General features: G+C 31.4%; 1 protein-coding gene across 5 annotated transcripts; it reads left to right on the top strand.

Moving 5' to 3' along the window:
* The first annotated feature begins 8,409 nt into the window (after positions 1-8,409).
* Positions 8,410-15,103, top strand: LOC108321838 (protein EMBRYONIC FLOWER 1). Of its 5 annotated transcripts, none has more exons than XM_052876145.1 (7): positions 8,410-8,711; positions 9,816-9,873; positions 10,623-11,008; positions 11,085-11,192; positions 11,350-12,704; positions 12,812-14,470; positions 14,575-15,103. In XM_052876145.1, the coding sequence occupies exons 1-6, from the start codon at positions 8,627-8,629 to the stop codon at positions 14,444-14,446; spliced, it is 3,627 nt and encodes a 1,208-aa protein (XP_052732105.1). In that variant the 5' UTR covers positions 8,410-8,626; the 3' UTR covers positions 14,447-14,470; positions 14,575-15,103. The 5 variants fall into 5 exon arrangements, with proteins under 5 accessions (XP_052732105.1, XP_052732104.1, XP_052732106.1 ...); XM_052876144.1 differs by having other exon boundaries at positions 11,085-11,213; XM_052876146.1 differs by having other exon boundaries at positions 9,669-9,873; positions 11,085-11,213.
* The last annotated feature ends 5,646 nt before the right edge of the window (positions 15,104-20,749 follow it).

Genomic DNA, 20,749 nt, shown 5'->3' with positions numbered 1-20,749 from the left:
TTATGTATAATTATTTTATTAGTTTGTATATTTGAAACGGTTCAGTCACAAACTATCATATAGATGTTGTAAAAAAAATTGTTAAAAAAATATTTTCTTATTTTTAGAGAAAGTTAGGTGAGTATTTTTTCAGCTTTTTTTAATAGACTTCTATTTAGGTGAAGTTTAGGAAAGTAGTTTAAGTTTTTTAGCATGCTTGGAGAGAGGGTTATAAAAGTTTTGGTTAGAAAATCATGATTGTTTGAATAAACAAGTGGTTTTTTTATATTCGTATAAGAAAATGTATGCAGTTCAAATTTTCTTATATTTTTTATTTTTTTTTAAAGAATTCATTATACTAATAAGGTAGTTAATTTTTTAATATAAATGATTTAGTATTTTATTTCTTTTTTCACAATAAATATAGTTTATTTATGTCTTGTGATGAAGTATAAGGTTTTTCACAAGTTTTGTATTATTTTTATCTGTTTTTAATAAATTTTTATATAATGAAAAACGATTGACGTGTTTGTTGTGTAAAAATTGCTAAAATGTAGAAATTTATTATGATGCGTAATATGACATTCTTTAAAAAAAATATTCACATATTAGACTACAAAATATTAAAACTTGTTTATATGCAAACACTTATATTAATAATGGAATCACATATTAATAGTATATTAGAGTTGTTTAATTTTATAAAAGCTGACATATTAGGCTTAATTATTTTTAGGTGAAAAAAAACATAGTTAAATTTAGTTTATTATAAATTTAGTTATTTTTAATTAACTACATGTTAACAAAATATTTTTTAATTGAATCTATTGTCCAAATTTCTATTTGATTTTATAGCTTCAAACACAATACCATAAATTTGGATTGTAAAAAATGAAAAATTTAAATATTAGTTGTTTTATAAAATGATATTGTTTTATATTTTCATATGGTTGGTTTGATTTTTTTAGTATTTAATTTGAAAAAATACAATACATTGTTTTTAAAAAATAGCTAAATTTATAAAGATCCGATACTGAAGTTGACGGTGTTGTGTTTAAAATTAGAAAAACATAAAAAAAAGTATAAAAATTTTAGATACTCAATAGTTTATTTAATATTAATTACTAACATTTAAATTAAAAAACTCTTAAATACTTAAAAACTTTATTTAGTGTAAAAAATAATAAGTTTAATAACATCCTAAAAACCAAAATAACTATTAAACTAAAATAACAATATAATTTGACGAAAAAATAAAATATAAAATATAAAAAAATTAGACAATCATTGAGACAAACTTTTTAATAAAATTTAATTAAAAATATTTAAAAAAATTACTTATTCTTTCCTTTTTACAAGACATGACAGTAGAAAAAGAGTTACCGAAAATCTTGTATTAGGAGTCTCTAAACAATGAAAGAATAAATTTATAAAAAGTAAAATGCATTTTGTACATAGTGAGTTATCATGTTTCCAAACATATACTGATATTAAGTTGGATGCTATGTCACTATCAGTGATACTTGGTGGTCATCAAAGTGCTAAGTTATTTATCAATCGCTTTCATGGTCCTTTATAACACTTGTGGGTAAAAAAATGCCTATGAGTACTTTGTGTTACACTTATATGGAGCATATCGAACTCCAATTTACCACATATATTCTTGGGATGTGAAACTTGTCTACATGTCTCTATACATGTACTTAATTTTGTTTCAGACAACTATAAAACTCTTATTAATTAATATAGTACATGTCTAAAAACTCTATACACATATTCAAATTCACATTTAATGAGATTCACTAATATTTTCAATCAGTATAGTAATATGTCATCGCCTTCAAGCTAAGTAAATATATTCAAATACCGTCTAATCCAATGGATCAAATGATGGAATATGAATGTTATAATAATGAATTTCAATTTGAGTTAATCAAATTAAGTTCAAATAGATGTTTAGTTTTAATTTTACATAAACATATAGGTAACAAACACAATTAAATTATTTTAACTAAAATGACCAAATAGTTTTTTATAAAAAAAAAACCATGTTTGATTATATTATTTTGTTGTATGAAAAATTAATATTGTGTATCTAAGGTTTTATTAAAAATTATTATAGTATAACGTGCTTTGAAAAATTAGCGTTTGGATTGAGTAAAAAAATTGTATCTAATAGAATTTGAATGAATTAGATGAAAATTTGAATATACAATCAGATTTAATTGAATGAGCGAATAATGTTAAATAAATTTAGATTTAAATACTGAATGAAATTTTATAAACATTTACTTGTTTTTAGCATACTTAATAGTATGATATTATTTATAAATTTAAATTTAAGACAAATTAAATACTTTTTTTCTTTTATTTCTTTTAAACGTTTTTAATAAAAACTGTAAGAATATTTTAGTCTCCAAAGTGATGAATACCTCAAGAATATGGTAATTATAACGATTTTTTCTTTTAATAACAAAACCGATACACTCGATATCAAAACACGACTCAAAATTTATATTTTAATATTTATAAATACATTATAAATTTTAAATGTTATTTTTAACATGATACTACACGTCTTTTTATACAATCATATAACAATAATCATCATTCAACCACATATTTTAAATGTTTTATTTAGAAATTCACTATATTTATATTATTTTATTTTAAATAAAAAATAATTTTTCATTAAAAACTTTTAATTTAATATAAATTCACAATAAAAAAAATTCACGGAATTAACCCATGATTCCACGATAAAGTAAATGGATAAAGCTTAAAATACTAAATTCAAATTACAACCGTTTCACCCTCTTATTATCGATTAGTCCGTACATCTGCTTGCAGTTCTGTTATCATTACTTTTTATGATAATTATAACTTACATAAAGCTGTCCTTAAAATTTTAGACTTAATTATGGTATTTTTTTAATTTGATTCCAATTACTCCTCTTCAGATTTTGGATGTTTATAAGGTTTACAGCAAAATTGAAAACATTTAACTGTATATCCTAAACTTTAAATTATCCTTTTTAAAATTTAGAAATTTTCTATATGATTTCTACCGATTTCATCTGTACGAAAAGTTTCCGTTCCTATTTTATTATATTATTTATTTCTGCCAGTGTTTTCAGGTTTTTGGATAAATATAATAAGTTTTTAATAAAGTATTATGAGAGTTTTTTTACATCATTAATGCAAATATATACATAAATTAATTCAAAATGTAAAAATAATGTTGAAAATTAACAGAAGCATGCATAATCATATTATTTTCAGCTTTAGAAATGAAAAATAAATAAAATTACAGTGTCAAAAATGAAAAGATAAGAAATAACATTTAATATTCCATTATAAGTACAATATAAAACTCCATATTATTAAAAGTATACTAAAAATATTAAACACTCAACTCCATATAAAAGTATAATTGAAAGAAATGCATAATTATGTGTTAAAATTTTTAAAACAACAGTCTTCTTAAAAGCTTAAATATGCATATAGTTTTAAAATGGATATATCATTTTGTGAATTTAATCTTTTTTCTTAAAAATAATACATATTTTTAGTTAAATCTGTTAAATCAATATCAATATGTTAACATGTAAATAAAATAAATGTTTCAATATCTTGTTTAATATTACTGTAAATCTCTCTCTCTCTCTATATATATATATAATAAGACAATTTAAATATTGTATTAAATATTTCTGAAAATTTTGAAAGAACCAACTGATCAAATAAGCACATTAGGAAGATGAAAAATGAGATTTTAGGTAAAATTAAACTTACTAATATAAAAAGTGTAATATTGAAAATTTACATTTCAATCTTGTAAATAGCCAGTCAAGTGTGCATGAAGTGAAGACGGAAATATATAGAATAGTTAATTAATTATAAACAATTCATTTAATACAATTTTTCATTAATAATAGTCAATTTATTTTTATACATTTACTTATTTTTAAACTACTCATACAACCTAACCTATATGTTATATCATGTTTGATTATTTCAGACTAATCATCCTAAATATTCCTTTTAACGTATTACTTATACTAATTATTTCAATCTTTTCATTAATCCTTAATTACATCAATTAATATTCTATGCTCTAAATTTTTCACGCATTTTTGCAACATCTCATGCATTGTGAATTTAAAATTACACTGTTTTTCTAATTTTAGATTTTGTTTCACAATTTGTGAACAACGAAATGTTCACCATTTGATTATGAATGCTAGAATGTACGACATCATGTATCATGTATGATGTAATCATTACAAATAAATACTGTTTACAAAATAAGCGTATTAATTTTTTCAATAAAATAATATAGAAATACAATCCTACACTTAACAAAGTTTCGCTCTAGAAAAATTCAGAACTGGTTATTAATTAAGCAAAAACTTATGATATGTATTTTCCTTTTCTTATTTAACTTTTCCTATATATCTCACTAGTTTTTCTTACTTTTTTTTTATCAAATGTCACTTAATAAATTTATTAACACTAATAACATGATAAAAAAAATTGCACGGTTTAAATAGTAAAGTGTGGTATTATATAAGAAAACTTAGAAACTAATTATGACAGTACTAAGTAAGGGATGAAGATTTAAGTGGTTTAGGACAAGAACTGGAAAAGCCTTGAATTGCGCATTGAGTCGGCATTGGCAAGAGGTAACTTTTACAAATATATATAATACACACACAACACAACTAGTGCTGTCCTTTCCATCAACCCTTCCCCACCCACACCCATTCTGCATCTCAACACACTCATCCCAGTTTTGCCTCTCATCACTCATCACCATTTTTTTTTTCTTCCTAATGCCTAATGCCTAATATCATTCTCTCTTCCTTTTATCCCTTTTCTCACTCTTTCATTTTCATCCACACAAATCCCACATACACAGATTCTTCTACAAACTATAACTAATCATCCTTTTCTCATTAATTAGTTAAATAATCAACTCGGTTAATGTTAATTAATTACTCTGAATAAACCAGATGGATCTTAACTGGTGAGAAAAGTTTAGCCACCAACTTACAAACACTGCCAATAGGGGTATCACACAAAAAAACCCAAGTGTGTCGTATTACGAGTCTATGTTGCCAAACAGCAGGTACCTTCAGCTCTGGTACAAACTGGCAATTCATCAGATAAGAGCCTTCTGAATTATTAGAGACATGAAAATGACGTGACAGATAATGAAATTTAGAAAAAAAAAGCCTATTCAACATTTCTATATATATAATATATTTTATCACTCCTTTTACCCTTTCTAATTATCTTTCCTTTATTTCAAATTAATTATTCATCTTTCACCTAAAAATGAAAAAAAATTAAATAAAAGATGCTTCAGTTTTTCAGGAGGAATTATTAATGAAGGTTAACTAATTATGAACCTTTAGTTTAATTTGTAGTAAAGCCCCACACATATTTTTCTTTATGTACATATGAATATAATTAGTGTGCCTTTAGTGTTTCTTTAGAATAAATTTTATGATATACATATCCAGTATAGTAATTTAGGAATAAAATTTAACACTGGACAAAATTATATAAAGTATTAAATTATCTTAGGCTTGCATATCTCACCAACCCAATAGCCATTACATCACAAATAACTGCTACAAACTAAACAAGGGTGTGAAATATTATCAACAGTAGGGTTAGTAAAAACTAGTGTGTGTGTGTGTGTATATATATATATATATATATATATGTAGCTATAGGTGGTAAAGTTTAGCACACAGACTTTCAAAACATACAAGTTTTACTGCAGAATAACTGATGAAGGACACAATTTTTTATGCAGAATAAATAATATCATCTGTTGAGTAAACCTTGAGTAGAATTTTCATTTGTTTTGCACATTAATAACAATGCTTCATGTAATTCGCATCCATACACAGCCAAATGATACAATGGATCCATCTGTTAAACATCTGTTCACACACATGTACATATATACACACACTATCTACCTGTATATATATATATTAATAAAAATTTATGGGAGGATCCTGCATAGTTCATACTTCATACTGAGACTTGTTCCATCAGTCTACGGCTAACTGTAACAGGGAATTCTTGTTAGATAAGCGAAGTATATATATAAGTGTTTATTAAATTGTATAGTAAATTAGATAGCATGGAAGTAAGTGAATTAGTGAGAAGTGTTAAATTTGTTATCAGTTATAATAGGTGGAAGAGGTGACAGTAAGTTGGTAGATAGCCAAGAATACGTGAATCTGAGTTATATATAGATGGTTATGTAAAGAAATGTGTCAGTACTTACATAGTACTGATAATCAATGTCACAGTTCTAAGAACAATATTAATATTCCGTGAAGAGAAGGACTCTCTTTTTGTAGGTTTAGATTGGTATGATTAAACCAGCTTGTACTAATTAATTTGGATATATATGAGTGAGAGAGGGAGAGAGAGAGAGAGAGAGATGTTTAAATGAGAATCATCGGATGCAAAGTTGTACGCATTAAAGTTGGTCGAGGAAAAGCACTAGATTCGACATTTTTAATAAATAAAAAAATATAGATTTTATGATGAAGGAAAAAAATAAATGGAACTTTTGGGTTATATGGATGGATCGTTTTATTTGGGTAAAAATAAGATGATGGTACGTGAGGTGGGTAGAAGGTTTTGGACAAGTGTGATTTTTGTACAGCTTTCTTTAATTTTATTGGTTTCATTTCATATGATCACATGGGTCATGCAGACACTTCCCTATAACATTATTTATTTATTGGTATATATATACATGCATGGTGGCACATAGGGCCCTCTACCCCAATATTAGAAGGTATATATCCCTACCAATTTATATATAAAAAGATTGAAAAAACATAAGATATAGAGTCCAGTTTCTTTGCCATAAATCTTCATCATCATGTTTCTCTTAAGAAAATTACTTATTATTACCAGCTGGAATAACATGTAAGATAGGAATAATTTATGCATGATTTTTGCTACAAATTAAGGTGTAGGAAGAGAAATTTGGGGTGAAGTAAAGTCCACGTATATACATATGTGGGAAATGGCTTTTCTCTATTGCATAAAACGGGACCTTACTTAATAATGGTAATCTAGACTATGATCTAGGTGTTTTCTGTAGGAAATGTTGTTCTCTCTATTCACCGTACATTAATGAAACCTCGGAAGAAAAGTGAGACGTATATAGATGGAATTGCCCGAAATTCGGAAACGTTACTTTTATTTCCAGATTCATAGCTTCTATCATTTTTTAACTCTTCTACATGTCATTTCAACAATCAAAACTAAACTAAATCCAAAACTACTGCAATTTCTTTACTCTCTCTGTCATTTAGTGGGAATAATAATTACCATTATTTTCTTTTTCTTTTATATTTACAAATTAACTCACCACCATCTTAACTCGTTAAATTATTCTACTTCCATAAAGGCAAAATATTCACGTTCAGCCTAAATTCTTTTATCAGCATGTTTCTTACACAACTTTGCCATAAATAATTGACACAGTACTGTCAAAATATAAATAATTGCGCATCATTAAATACGTTTCCTTGATTTTAACACTTTTTAGGCATTATTTTTGAAGTGAGCTTAAACAGTAATTGCGAGAGCTAAATGGATACAAAAGTTAATATTTTTGTAATTATTCGCTTATTTATTATCCAGCAGAGATCATATTATTTCAATGAAAAGAAATCTCACGTCATAGTTAATTTTATAAATGAGTTTGAAACGTGTCACTATGTATTTATGATTTATGGACAACATCGTGTACCCATTATAAATTGTATATAGTAAATGCCGAAATTTCGAATTTCTTCTTCGTATTTGAATACGTAAGTTGAGAGTGTCATTCTTTTAATCAAAAAGCCAAACTCTAACGTTACATCTACCAACACCATTACTGGTTTGGGACAGGGTGGAGATGTGTCTGCTGCAAAATGTTTAGGGTTAAAACATAAACGCCCCGTATTTATTAAATAAAAAACCAAATAAAAAACAAAAACTTAGGGTTTCAAATATTGTCCCAGTCCGCACCCAATTCCATTCTCTCCTAGGCACGGTGCAGACCACGCACCAATGAAAAACGTTTAATGTGCAAAGGGCATGAGCAGCACTTTTAACCTTGGATGACACGACAGGCACAAATTAATAAATGAAAACGCTGAAAAAGGGAGAGCGTGAGGAACACGCGCGAGTACTGTACCCGCTTTTATTTTTTCACCTTCAGCCTAGGGTTTCCTCGCTCCACAAACCCCATTATAAATGGTTAGCGATAAGAGCCGCACATTTACGCCACGTGTTCATTTATTATTGGATGGAGCTGTCTCTCTCCTAACACTCTCTCTTCTCTACATCTACAATTTCTATGCATATGGATCCTACATAAACATGACTCGCTATGGGTTTTTTTAATATACAAAACAAACACGCCTTCTTCCAAGGACAAGAGGATAAAAATTCTCTCTCTCACTCACTCTCTCTCTTACAAGCGCACACTCTCTCTCATCCGAAAGAATCGAAAGCCCTCTCTCTCTAGGGTTTCTGAGTCCTTCTCAGTCAAATTATGCTCGTACGGTAGGGAATCGGAGCTCCGAGCTGCTCCAGGTAGCTCAGCCGTTGAATGCGCTGGCCTTCGGTGCGGTTTCTTCGCGGAGCCGTTTCGAATCGGCGAGGAGGCGGGAGGGATCGTCTGTGGTGCTCCGCAGGTGAGTTCGGGTGGGCCTTCGTCTCCAGATTATTCCTTTTCGCCCCCGGTTTTCAACTCGGTGATTGATTCCGTGTTGATCGGGGACCGGTTCTTGGATGCTCTTGAGCGTGTTTTGATTTGTTTTAGATATTAAGGTCACTGTACTGTTTATGGTGTGTCCACTTCAGCTTTTGCTTTGCTTTGCGTTTCTTTTTTTTTTTTTTCTGCGTCTCGCTTTATTGCTGCCATTTCACGCTTTTTTTTTTATAATTTTTCTCTCTCTCGTTTTTGTTGCTCGTTAATTCTTGCCGCGTTAATTTCGTTTATCTCTGGACAAGAGGTGATTTGTGTTGGTCGGTGAACCCTAGGATTTAGGCTTTTGTGGATTGTTGCGCTTCGGTTCGTCGTTTGGTTTCAGCTCCTTGCATGCGTTTATGATGGGCATTTTTTCCAACATCGCGTTAATTCATACACTGAGTCGGTATTTTCGCTGGGAGATTACCAGTTTGGCCTTTGATTTTGAAAAGCCCTAGCGAGACGCTTGGTACTGTTGGTGTGTGAATGTTTTAGTCTGTGAAGGGATTGTATGGGTTCTTTTCTGTGCCGTTGCGTTTCAAATGTTCAATTGTTGACTTCGAGCATCTTTGTTGTTGTTTTATCGAGTGGAAAACTAGGGTTTAGGAACTTTCATAATGTTGGAGGTTGTTATTTTATGTGATTAATCGTTGTGTATGAGGTCGTGGTTGGTTGTATATTATTTTTTCGTGGACTTTGCCCTTGTTTGCCGTTGTTTTCCTTTTCATTTGTTAGCTGATTTGGATAAACCCTAATTTTATACAAAGCTTGATTAAGCAGTGTTTTTAGTTTTTTGTTGAAGTTCTAGTGTTACTGTCGTTTAATTGACGATGTCTCTTGACTTAATTGTTTGATCCTTTGTTTCCATTTCAAGTTTTATAAGTTTAAGTTGTGTTGGCAGGAAACACCATATAATCTGAGATTCTAGGTGCTTGCTTGTACTTTGAGGATGTGCATGCATAGCTGTGGAAAATCATTTTCAAGGTGGTTTTAAATACTGTCACTGAGTTTATGGGGTCGTATATTCACATTGACTCAATCTCCATAGATCTTGCTGAGTCTACTCGCAAGAGGGATGCAGGCAAATGTGAACATTTCTCGATACGGTATGTTGGCCTTGATGCTACATAGTTTTACTATCCTACTATTTTGTCAAGAGATGGAGGAGAGGGAAGCAAATTTGTGTTATACAGCTTATGTCTGCCATCCACTTAGTGCTTAGTATCTTGTAATTGATGTCAACAGTTTACAACTTCTTTTTCTTATTAGATGAGATCCTAAATTCCTAATGTATGTGACCACCATAGTACAGTAATAGTGTCATACAGATGATTGCAACTAGTAGCACTGTAAAGTTTATTAGCTAATAGCGGCTTAGAGTTGTTTGTAACTATTGGCAGTTTAAAGTTCAAAGCCCGTGGACTAATGCATGGGAATTAGATCTCGTTAAGAATCAAATGTGTGGTGAATGCTCACCTACGGAAAGTTTTGGATTTACAGAATGTCGATAAGTGTTAGTCTTCTAGTGAATTTAAGGATATATGTCGACATTCAAAACGTATATGTAATTCCATAGGTGCTTTTGGTATTGTTCGTCAATCAAAATCAAAATTTTATCTCAGTAACCTATGTTAATCTTAAATGCAAATCTTTTTGTGCAAATTATTAAGATAAACTCCAATTCTGATTTAGACAGCAACATGAACAAACGCAAAGGAAGTGCATCTCAGTTATTGAACTCTTTCATCAACCAAAGAAGAAAACTGAAATTAAATGATATCTTAAATCTAGAATGAATAATCTTTCTCTTGGTTCCCTTTTAGGATCCTTAACACTTACTTTATTGTTAGTGCAGTGGATATGTGTCTGAAATTCGCAGAAAAGACTGGAAAATATGTTGGCCATTTCAAGTACACGAGTCTGACAAACAACCATCGTTTCTACCATTAGATGCACCAAAATATAGATGTAGGCGATGCCAAAACTCTGCAGTAGAAATTGCTGCCAAAGACATCCAGAAAGACGAACAGACAGACTTGAATTGTTGCAGTACTGAATGCAGATCTGGTAGCAATTGCAATAATGAAGCTCTCAAGTCTGGTATTCAGGAAGATCCAATGCTTGATGCTGTTGAGAGAAGAGAAATTGATCTTAATACTGCCCTGAGCTGCATCAATGATTTCTTGCCAAATAGTAATGAGAAAGGCAGTAAAGCCGGAGTTGTACCTAGCAGAATAATTGGTAATTTAAATATCAGTTCTATATTTTTTTTTATCATTTTTTTGGTATGTCATTTGATTTTCTGTGTGTATCCCAGACCTTGACAGTGGCTTGGAGGATAATCTCAACCACCAAGTGACAAGTATTCCATCACCAAAAAATTATCCAGACCTCACACCACCAGAAGTGCGCGCTACTAAGAAAGGTAGGCTCAACAGACAGGGAGGTAAAACAATCAAGTCAAGCCGCACTGCTTTTATTCTTTTGTATTATATAAGTGATAGATTTCTGTTTATAATCTTAGTATGTTTTTGGTTACTAAGACTGTAATTTACAGAAAAAGTTGTTTTTTCCTGATACAGACTGTGAAAGTAATGAAGTTTCTCTTCCCGGGCTCTTTAGCAATCTGAAATGCACGGAGAAGAGCTCTTCTGAGATGTGTAATGGAGGAATAACTGCAGCTAATCAATCCCAGAATGATGTAATAAAAGCTTGCACAGTTTTTAGGAAAGGAGCAACAGTAATGGAGGAGGTGAACAATACAGACGATCACCCAAGTGGACCTCCTCTTGAATTAGTTGCTTGTAATGATACTGCAACTGCAGGAAGTATAGACAATACAGTTGAAAATGATTTTCAGGATCATCATTCAGAAAAGTCCACTGGTTTATCTCGTAGAAGGCCTCGGAAGGTGCGCTTGATGTCTGATTTATTAAGTGACAATGGTGAATTGAAGACTGAGCAAAACTTGATAAAAGAATCTGTATCCCTCGGTACTTCACATGCCTCTGCAGCTTCACAGGCACAATCAATTTTGCCAGGAAAGGGGGATATTGAAGGAGGTTTTACTTTGACAAGCACAGGTCCGAGAAAAAGGAAGTTTCCTCTGGATGAGGTACGAAGACCTACAAACATGGGTTTTCAGAGGGTTGAAAATGAAGTTCAGAACTCACAGGTCGTTATAAAAGCAACTGATACTCTTTTGGATGCTAGATCCAATTTCAAAGATGTATCAAAGGGAATATATTTACAAGATGCCACAAAGGGCCGCTGGAATAAGACTGAAAGTGAAAGAAGCCGTATAATCAGTAAGAAGAAAAACAAAAAGATTCAAGGTGTAGATAATAGCTTGATTTCTGAGCAACCAGTAGGACAGCACAGAGAAAATGAAGAAACCATGCATACTACCGAAAAGGCATATGCATCTAAAACTAATTCTTCTAGATTAGCTCCTCCTGCATTCACTGGCAAAGCCACGGATAATTTTCCTACCCACTCCCTAAGAAGGGAACACGAATTCAATTTGTCCAAAGCAAAGGGGAAAATGCTGCAAACTGACGTGGAGCTGGATTCTTTATCCTGGCAAAGAAATAACATGCTAGTACAAGATTCCAATGCATATTCAGGGGAAAAAGTCCGGTCTACTATGCCTTTAACAATTCAAATTCCTTCTGCCCAAGGGTTGCTAAATAGAAAAGGACTGGAAGAGGGACTTCATCTTTCTCTAAACAATTATTTGGTGGATGCACATGTTTACAACAAAAAGTGTATCCATCAGATTGAAAGTCATCTACCTTTCTCAATACCTTTTCAAGATGGAACCTCCAAAGTACCGCAGCTTAAGTGGAAAGACAGTGATAATAATGTCTTTGGAGGGCAAAGCATTCCTTCCAAGAACCCAACCAATGCTCTTTCAGGAAAAGCAGTTCATTTCGAAGTAAGTGCCCAAAAATTCCCTTGCAATGGCTTTTTATTTTTATCAATTGTGAACCATTTTGGCTTCTCAAAGTTTAAACTTTCTGTGAATATAATTTATTTTTTCAGGAAATTAATGGTTCAAGAAACACACAACAGACTATCGAAGCTGTGGACCAACTAGGTTTTGTGAAAAGATACAGTGAACAAACACTGGAGGTGTCCGAGCAGGGAATGCTAGATGATATACCCATGGAAATTGTGGAACTATTGGCGAAGAATCAGTATGAGAGGTGTCTTCCTGATGTAGAAAATAGAAGCTCCACGTTAGAAAAACCATCTCTTGGAAGGAAAAGACAGATTGCTGGTGGCTCCACTGTACACAAAAAAGGGGAGATGAGCTTGTTGAAAGATGGCCAAAAGGAGAAACCTCAGGGAAAACATAAGAAAAACAGCATGATCACAAGAGGAGAGAATGTGAAGCCTGGCAAAAGAAAGCCTGTTCATTACTTTACTCCATTTGATGGAAACAATTTGAGTATGAATAATCTCTGCCCTCCTCAACCCCCCTTTGGGCTTGACGTTTCCCAGTCCCAAAAGAAGCCATCAGGTGGATTACAGTTTTCAGCTATTGGTTCTAATCAGCTTGGTAGTTCTCAAAATTGCAGGTTGAATGGGAGTTTTGAAGAACGTGGATCCCCTAATGCGACTTTTCAAGCCCCTGGGGGATGTAGCTTACACATGAATATCTTACATCAGGATGATGAAGCTTCTCGCATCTGGGCATCCTTGACTTCAAATCATGTTTCCCCAGGATATGATTTACCCAAGAGGGTTGTTTCTTCTCAGCATCCTAGTTGTAACATGAACATAACTTCTCTCCAATCTGGTGCATTTCACAAGCAAAACACGAAGAGGGATACTGATCTTAACTACATGAATCTGAATGCTGTTGGACTAGAAAAGCTTAGTAGGAATACAGGTTCTGAAACCTTCAGCAGGATGAATGGAGAATATTCATTTCCTTGCAAACATAGTGGAATGGAGCCTCATCAAAATTTGAGGGGATCTCTTGATTTGTATTCTAATGATACAATACCAGCCATGCATTTGCTCAGCCTTATGGATGCAGGCATGCAGTCCCGAACAGCTTTTGATGTTGGTGTCAGTACTCAAATGCTCAAAAGGCCCTCTTATCCTGGCGACTGCAATACTAAGTTGGAGATTGGTACGTCTAAGCCCCCTGGTACCGTGAAAAGGCCATCTTCAGATTATTGCAACAGAAGTTTCTTATCAGATAAGCATGGCTGTTTTGTTGGCCCTCCAACCTTTGGTGCATCGTCATCGACTCCGCATGATAAGAAATTAGTAAGAGCTACTGGTTTCAATGGTCAAAATCCAACGAAATCTGGAAAGAAGGAAAAGTTGAAGAACTCCATATCTACCCAGCAGAATAAAATTGGCAAGCAAATTAGCTGGCCTCGTAATGAAACAGAAACATCACTGCAGCGCAAATTGAAAGTTAATGGTAATCATGAAACCCCAGTGCCATGTAAAATCATCTCTGGAAACACATGCATGGTCAACAGGAATCCAGCTGACCTAACCATACCAGAAACAGGGAATATCTATATGATCAGAGGAGAAGATCTGAAATTTGAGAAGAGTATTCCCAGAAACAGGCTTCGCTTTCCCATTCCATATGGATACAAGCAGCAGAGGAATTTGAAGGGAACTAGAATGAAAGAGCATGCAAAACATTGAAACCTTTCCTTATTCCATAATCTGGTAGTTTTTCAGAATCTCCTGAGTTTCATTATAATGCTATAATATAACTTTAGGATACAGCTTGTCTTTGATACACCTTATTTTACCTGTCTTAAATATTTCAGCTGGTGAAATCTTTACATGCAATCTGAGGATAGAAAATGAATTTCATTCTCTGCCTAGAAGCAAACTTTTGACTTGGATACTGAGATTCGCTGACTCGGGGAGGGGTTGATTGGATGCCACTCCAAAAGCCGAGTGATACATAAAACAGACACAGAAGGCCCGTGGTGCATCTATTTAATGAACCTGTTGTAATTAGTATTAATGTAAGCAAAAAATATGTTCGTTTATCATGTTTGTATCGTAAAATCTATGGGGAAGCGTCGCAATATCTCCTTAAAGTATCAGTTTGTGTCATAAAAGTGTACTGGGAAGTGTCAAATTAGCCTCTTATATAGACTTACTATGATAGTGTGGTTACAATTCATACAAGTGGCAAAACCAAGGCGATAGATATAGTTTGGGGCTAAGATGTGAGTTCCTTCCCTAAAACATAAATTTAGATATTGACATTTTATATCCCTCGTTTGTACCCATTCCCCATCTCTTTGGGTGCATATTTATGAAGTTCTTATGTTGTCCCTTTAGTAAGATTTATCTCCTTCATTTAACATTGATTTGCCAATAACATGTGAAGGTGGTAGGAACTAGCAAGGAGAGGGAAAACTAGTCGTAAATGTACCCGCATTTTTTAAATTATATCACTAATGGGATCCGCCTTTCTTTCTGAAGAACTTTGCTCTTATGGAAATAACAAAAGAAAAATGAAAAATAATAACCTGACAACTAAGGCAATAATGTTACATTAATATTATAATAATATAAATTAATGATTGATGAATAGATGAAATTGTCATTTGTTTGGATATTTAAAATGAAAATTTCAATATATCATTGTTTAAAAGTTCACACTAAAATATTCTGATTTAAGTTTATGTTGCATTATACACATAATCTGAAAGTAATAATAACAATACAAAACAAATTATTGATAATTGTTAGCTCACGAATTTTGTTGTAAATTTCCGTTTGCGCTTTTTCTTATGTAAAGAAACCACAATGTCTGCATAATCAAGTAAGGAAAAATTCACTTTGTAGATGGTTAAGCATAGGAGAAAAAACACATGTATAACTTTGTCTTTCTACTTTGGATTGTGTGATTTCCGGGAACCACGGTGGAGAGGAGAATTATTAAGTTATATAGCTAAGCACTGGTGAATAAAGACAAACAAGAACATCTAAAGATTAAGTTGCCTTAAGATGATTAAAATTTTAACCCGAAAATACAGGAACGATTGAAGGAGATAGACCAAAGAATGAAATAAAAAAGAAAAAGAGGGCAGAAAATTAAACTATTTATATTGATTTGACTATGAAATTTTAGCGCGTACATAATTTAGTCTTTAAAATATGAGAAATTTATGACATAGTCTTCTCTTACAATTTAACTATTGGATATATTAATTTTTAGCCCTTTAAATTATATCAGCTTCATACTAAAAAATATTCATCATATGATTTGTATGTGTGTGTATAAATATATATATATATATATATATATATATATATATATATATATATATATATATATATATATATATATATATATATATATATATATATATATATATATATATATATATATAAACTAGATTATGTAACATAAACTTTGATAACCAAATAAAAATATATTGTCAACCTTAAGAATCGATTTGTATGTCTTTCTAGAAATTGCTTTAATTATACTGAGTGAGACTCCTCTCTATATTTAACAAAAGAGTTCAATGATCAGCATTTCTTAATTTCGCCACTCTCCTTCTTGAAAGCATGTACCTTTATGAATGAATTTTTGAATACTTTCATTCTTTCTTCTTCTTTTTATTTAGATCCTTTCCAATGAATATTTGAAGAGAAAGAGTTTCACGAGAATATTCATTGTAAGAAATAATAATAATAAATAAAATAGTAAATATTACTGTCTATTTAAGTGTTTAAATAGCTGACATTTAAACACATCATTATTTAATAACATTCTACAATATTTTGTTGGTATCAGCACCTAATTAAAAAAAAATTGTTCATAAGAAAGGAAACAAGAGTAAAAGAGACTAGCAGGTATCCAGGATAAAAAATAAGAGACCAAAAATGACTGTGCTATGAAAAATTAAGTCAAATATAAAATTTTAATTTTGCATTTACAAAACTTACACACACTATATATATACTCATCCCATGCTTTTATAGAAGGATTATTATGTTGATGACTCCTTTATGAATAGCCCTATCAGGTATAATAAGTACCACATTAATTATATGATGTTGGTTAGCATAATTCAAGGTGTAAGGTTAGGACCGCCAGACAAAAATTAGCACGCGGTTATGAACTTTCTGGTTCAGACCATTCCACATATATCCAATCACTGCAAAGACAGACTCTGTTTCTTCAATTGGATTTTTCTTAATAATTTCTTTTTCCCTTTCTTTCATTGCTGTTCATCACAATAAGCAATTACACTCATCAGATTAGTTCAAGAGATTGCTCACTTTTTATAATCTGTCATCTTTTTCCTTTCTGCATATTAGGTCTCTCATAATTTTTATTTTTATATATATATATAGGTATTTGTAAACTAAGGTGTGCTATATTTATCTCAAACTAAGTGTCATGTTGAACTCAAAATATTAGCATAGTTCTTATTTGAATTTTACAGGAAAATGTTATAAATACAGATTTTTTGGTGAAAACATTATGAGGACAGCTGTATATAGGTTTGGCTACGTTATAAGAAGCATTTTGAAATAAGTTAATTTAAAATAAAATCACATGCAGATAGAAAGATGAACGTGGTATTGTTTATAGCTAGTTGAATTTAGTTCTCATACAAATACAAAAATTATTACCTAAATTACTCATACAAATCATTAGTTAAAATAAATTTAGAGGTTGTATGTGTGGGATGAACTAATGAATGAATCTTGATCTTATAATAGTAGAAATGATGATAGAACATTTTAAAGAACAGTGTAAAAATAGTTATTGCTGAACAACCATTTATCCACGCCATGTGCTTCTTTGCAGGCAGAATCGAAGTCCAACTGTTAAATAATGGTACAAAATGCAGATATTAATGAAAACAAGTATTACTAAAAATTGCCTTTTTCGATAAAAGAACGAATAGGGCAGTTTATAGATAATTTCATTTTGAAACTAGGATAGATTAATATATATATGCATATTTATGCAACCAGAAGAGAAAACTTTTCTTTATCTGGCTAATACTTTTAAGATTTTCATGCATAATATAAATGTTTATATACTTAGCAGAAAATCCCCACATTTTAGTTGTAAGTAGCAGTAGCAGTTTCTTCACAGAAATTTCTGGTACACATAAGCAATCACTAGCAAACCATGAAAAGATGTGGATGTTTTTCTTCTCTTGAATGTTGAGGAAATTAATTAAGAAGAAAGATGAAGGAGGAAGTGATGGTTTGGGCAAAGGGAAAAGAAAAGCTTTGTACCAAAAAAGGCATCATGTTACTGAAGAAAGTAAATAGCTACATACAGTAGCCAGCTACCTTGTTGACAAGACTTGGATGAAGAAATATCAAACATGTAACTCCCTCCATTTATGAGATAACACCATCAGTGTCTGCCTTTTGGTACAACTACAAGTAGTTCATATATATAGCCCTTTTAGACTCTATATCACACTTATCATATCACCCTTTTTCTGATTCCCACTCACACCATTATGAATCAAAACATTATGAGAATCTATTTCTTGTTTGGATGCAATAATTAATTAACCTTATTAATTAAACTGTATTGAAATAATGTTACATCTGTATTGAAATATGCGACCCGCATGCACACCCTCCCTTTCGATTTAGGAGCTAACAGGTTACTACAGTTGAATTCAATCACCAGAATTATTAGGTAAGCACATAAAAAGAACATCTCAGGCTTTAGGTTTTCTCTTGTCACATCAGAGAACAACTATAATCCTTTGCTTCTTGCTTATGTGTATACATATACATACATATATATATATATATATATATATACATACATATATATATATATATATATATATATATATATACCGTACAAATTCTTGCATGAGTGATAAAGAACCCACTATGTGATAGCCAGAATAGGCCATGATTCTTCAACCTACAAAGTGAAAGTGCTGTGTGGTCTGGTGTGTGTATTTTACCTTTTATAAGGTTCTTGCTTGCTCTATGAATCAGATATTTCTCTGCGTTTGCATGCTCCTGAGATTGTACAGAAGAAAAATTAGAGCATGTATATAAAATCCATGAACAAGTCATTATGTATGCAAATTCTTCGATTTAATTAACATGGTCTATGTGTAGACAAATTTGATCAATCTGAGCATGATCCGTGAAATTAAGGTATCAATTATGATCTAAAGATACTTCAATGTAGGTTAAAGTACATGATTCATGAAACTTTAGAGAAATTATGATCATGGTTATTGTGAATATCTGCTAGTTTTACTAGTAAGCTATATTCATTGTGAGCTTTGGAAGAGTTAGCACTCACGGCAAGTTTAAAATACTGGGTTTTCACGTTTCAGTGGAATTATTAATATATAATGAGTAATAATATTAAAATCATTTAGAGTTCCCAGAAACCACACACAGTGGTTATAATCTCAAACTTATTTGTTTGTCTATCATTCAAACCGTTGGTTTTTATTTAAAACAACATTAAAATGTCCAACACACTGATTTCCATTGAAACGAATTATAAAGTGCCACCTATGGTTTCTTTTTTGGGATGGACCAACCGATACTTTCGAATCAAAGAAAGAAAAAATGGATGTTAATATTTTTCCCTCCCTCTCCTTTTTGTGAGAGAGTATTGAAGAAGTCTGGATAGGGCTTTTTTACAGATTCTTCGAGAAAAATGGCTACAATCACCGTACGTATTATATTCCCTCCTTTGAACTCTGAAAACCATGGCCACGTATTCACTCTCGTATTCGTATCGTATACGTACGAATAAGGAACATTAATGTTCTTCTGTCGTAACTTTTCTTTTTTGGGGATAAAATTCGGCATCTAAACAGTTAGGTGGAAACCTACAAGTACCCAACGTTGTACGGACCGTGTTCAGAATTCGCATCTTTTGAATTCGATCGCTGTAATTTTTAAACAACGGATTTAACTTTCAACTTCATGAAAACCACCGCGTCAGAAATTATATGCTTGTTTTGATTTGTTTTCTGCCACTGCAACAACTGCAGTTGGTTGATTTATGAGGAAACTGGAACAACTCTTCCCGAAAGTTGATGGGGTTACGAACTTTTATCTCAGTTTAATCACCTTATTTTTTTACAAAAAGCGTAGCAAATTCAAGTTTAATATTTGAAGCACAACACAGTTATGTTAAATATTCTGAAAAAAACAAATCTTGGACCAGAAAGAAACATAAAGTACACAGATTTTAATTAATGCTAAAACTGTCGGAAAATTTTAGGTGGTGGCCGAAGTAAAAGAAGTTATGCATGTTGAAGTTTATAATGTTGGCATGCATGCCCTTCAGATTTTGAAGCAGAAACAAAATGCAGAACCCTATCACATGATCATGGAAGCATGAACAGCCCCACTGAACACTGCAGTTTTACCCAGCATGAGCTGGCAGATCAGCCAACCTAACAATAGTAAAACTTTTCTATATATTTTTTTTCAATTTTCAGTACGTAAAAGAGAACGTATCATGATTTATGTTTGAATCCGAAATACTTTTGTTCATTATAAGTAATTTTGCAACCACTTTTTGCATACATATATATATATATATATATATATATATATATATATATATATATATATATATATATATATATATATATATATATATATATATATATATATATATATATATATATATATATATATATATATATATATATATATATATATATATCGACGTTAAATTTAATCAGTGGTTAAATTTTGGTTGGTGCAATTGAAAGGAGTGGAATTATTCAATTTTTGAGTGGGTAAGAAAAGGAGGTGCCACGTGGTCCTGTGATAAGAAGTCCCCCACACTGACAACTTCCCAATAAGGTGTAAGCAGCAGAGGCAGGTTGTTCAACTTTATCAACCAAGTAATAATACTGCTACGTAACCTCCTACTATATATGTTTCTTATCACCATTCTTAAAATATATAATATTGTGATGAAAACTAATTAAAATATTAAAA

Source organism: Vigna angularis, chromosome 4 (genome assembly GCF_016808095.1).
Source record: "Vigna angularis cultivar LongXiaoDou No.4 chromosome 4, ASM1680809v1, whole genome shotgun sequence".
NCBI classification, from domain to species: Eukaryota; Viridiplantae; Streptophyta; class Magnoliopsida; order Fabales; family Fabaceae; genus Vigna; species Vigna angularis.
This window is presented reverse-complemented; position numbering and strand designations above follow the sequence as displayed.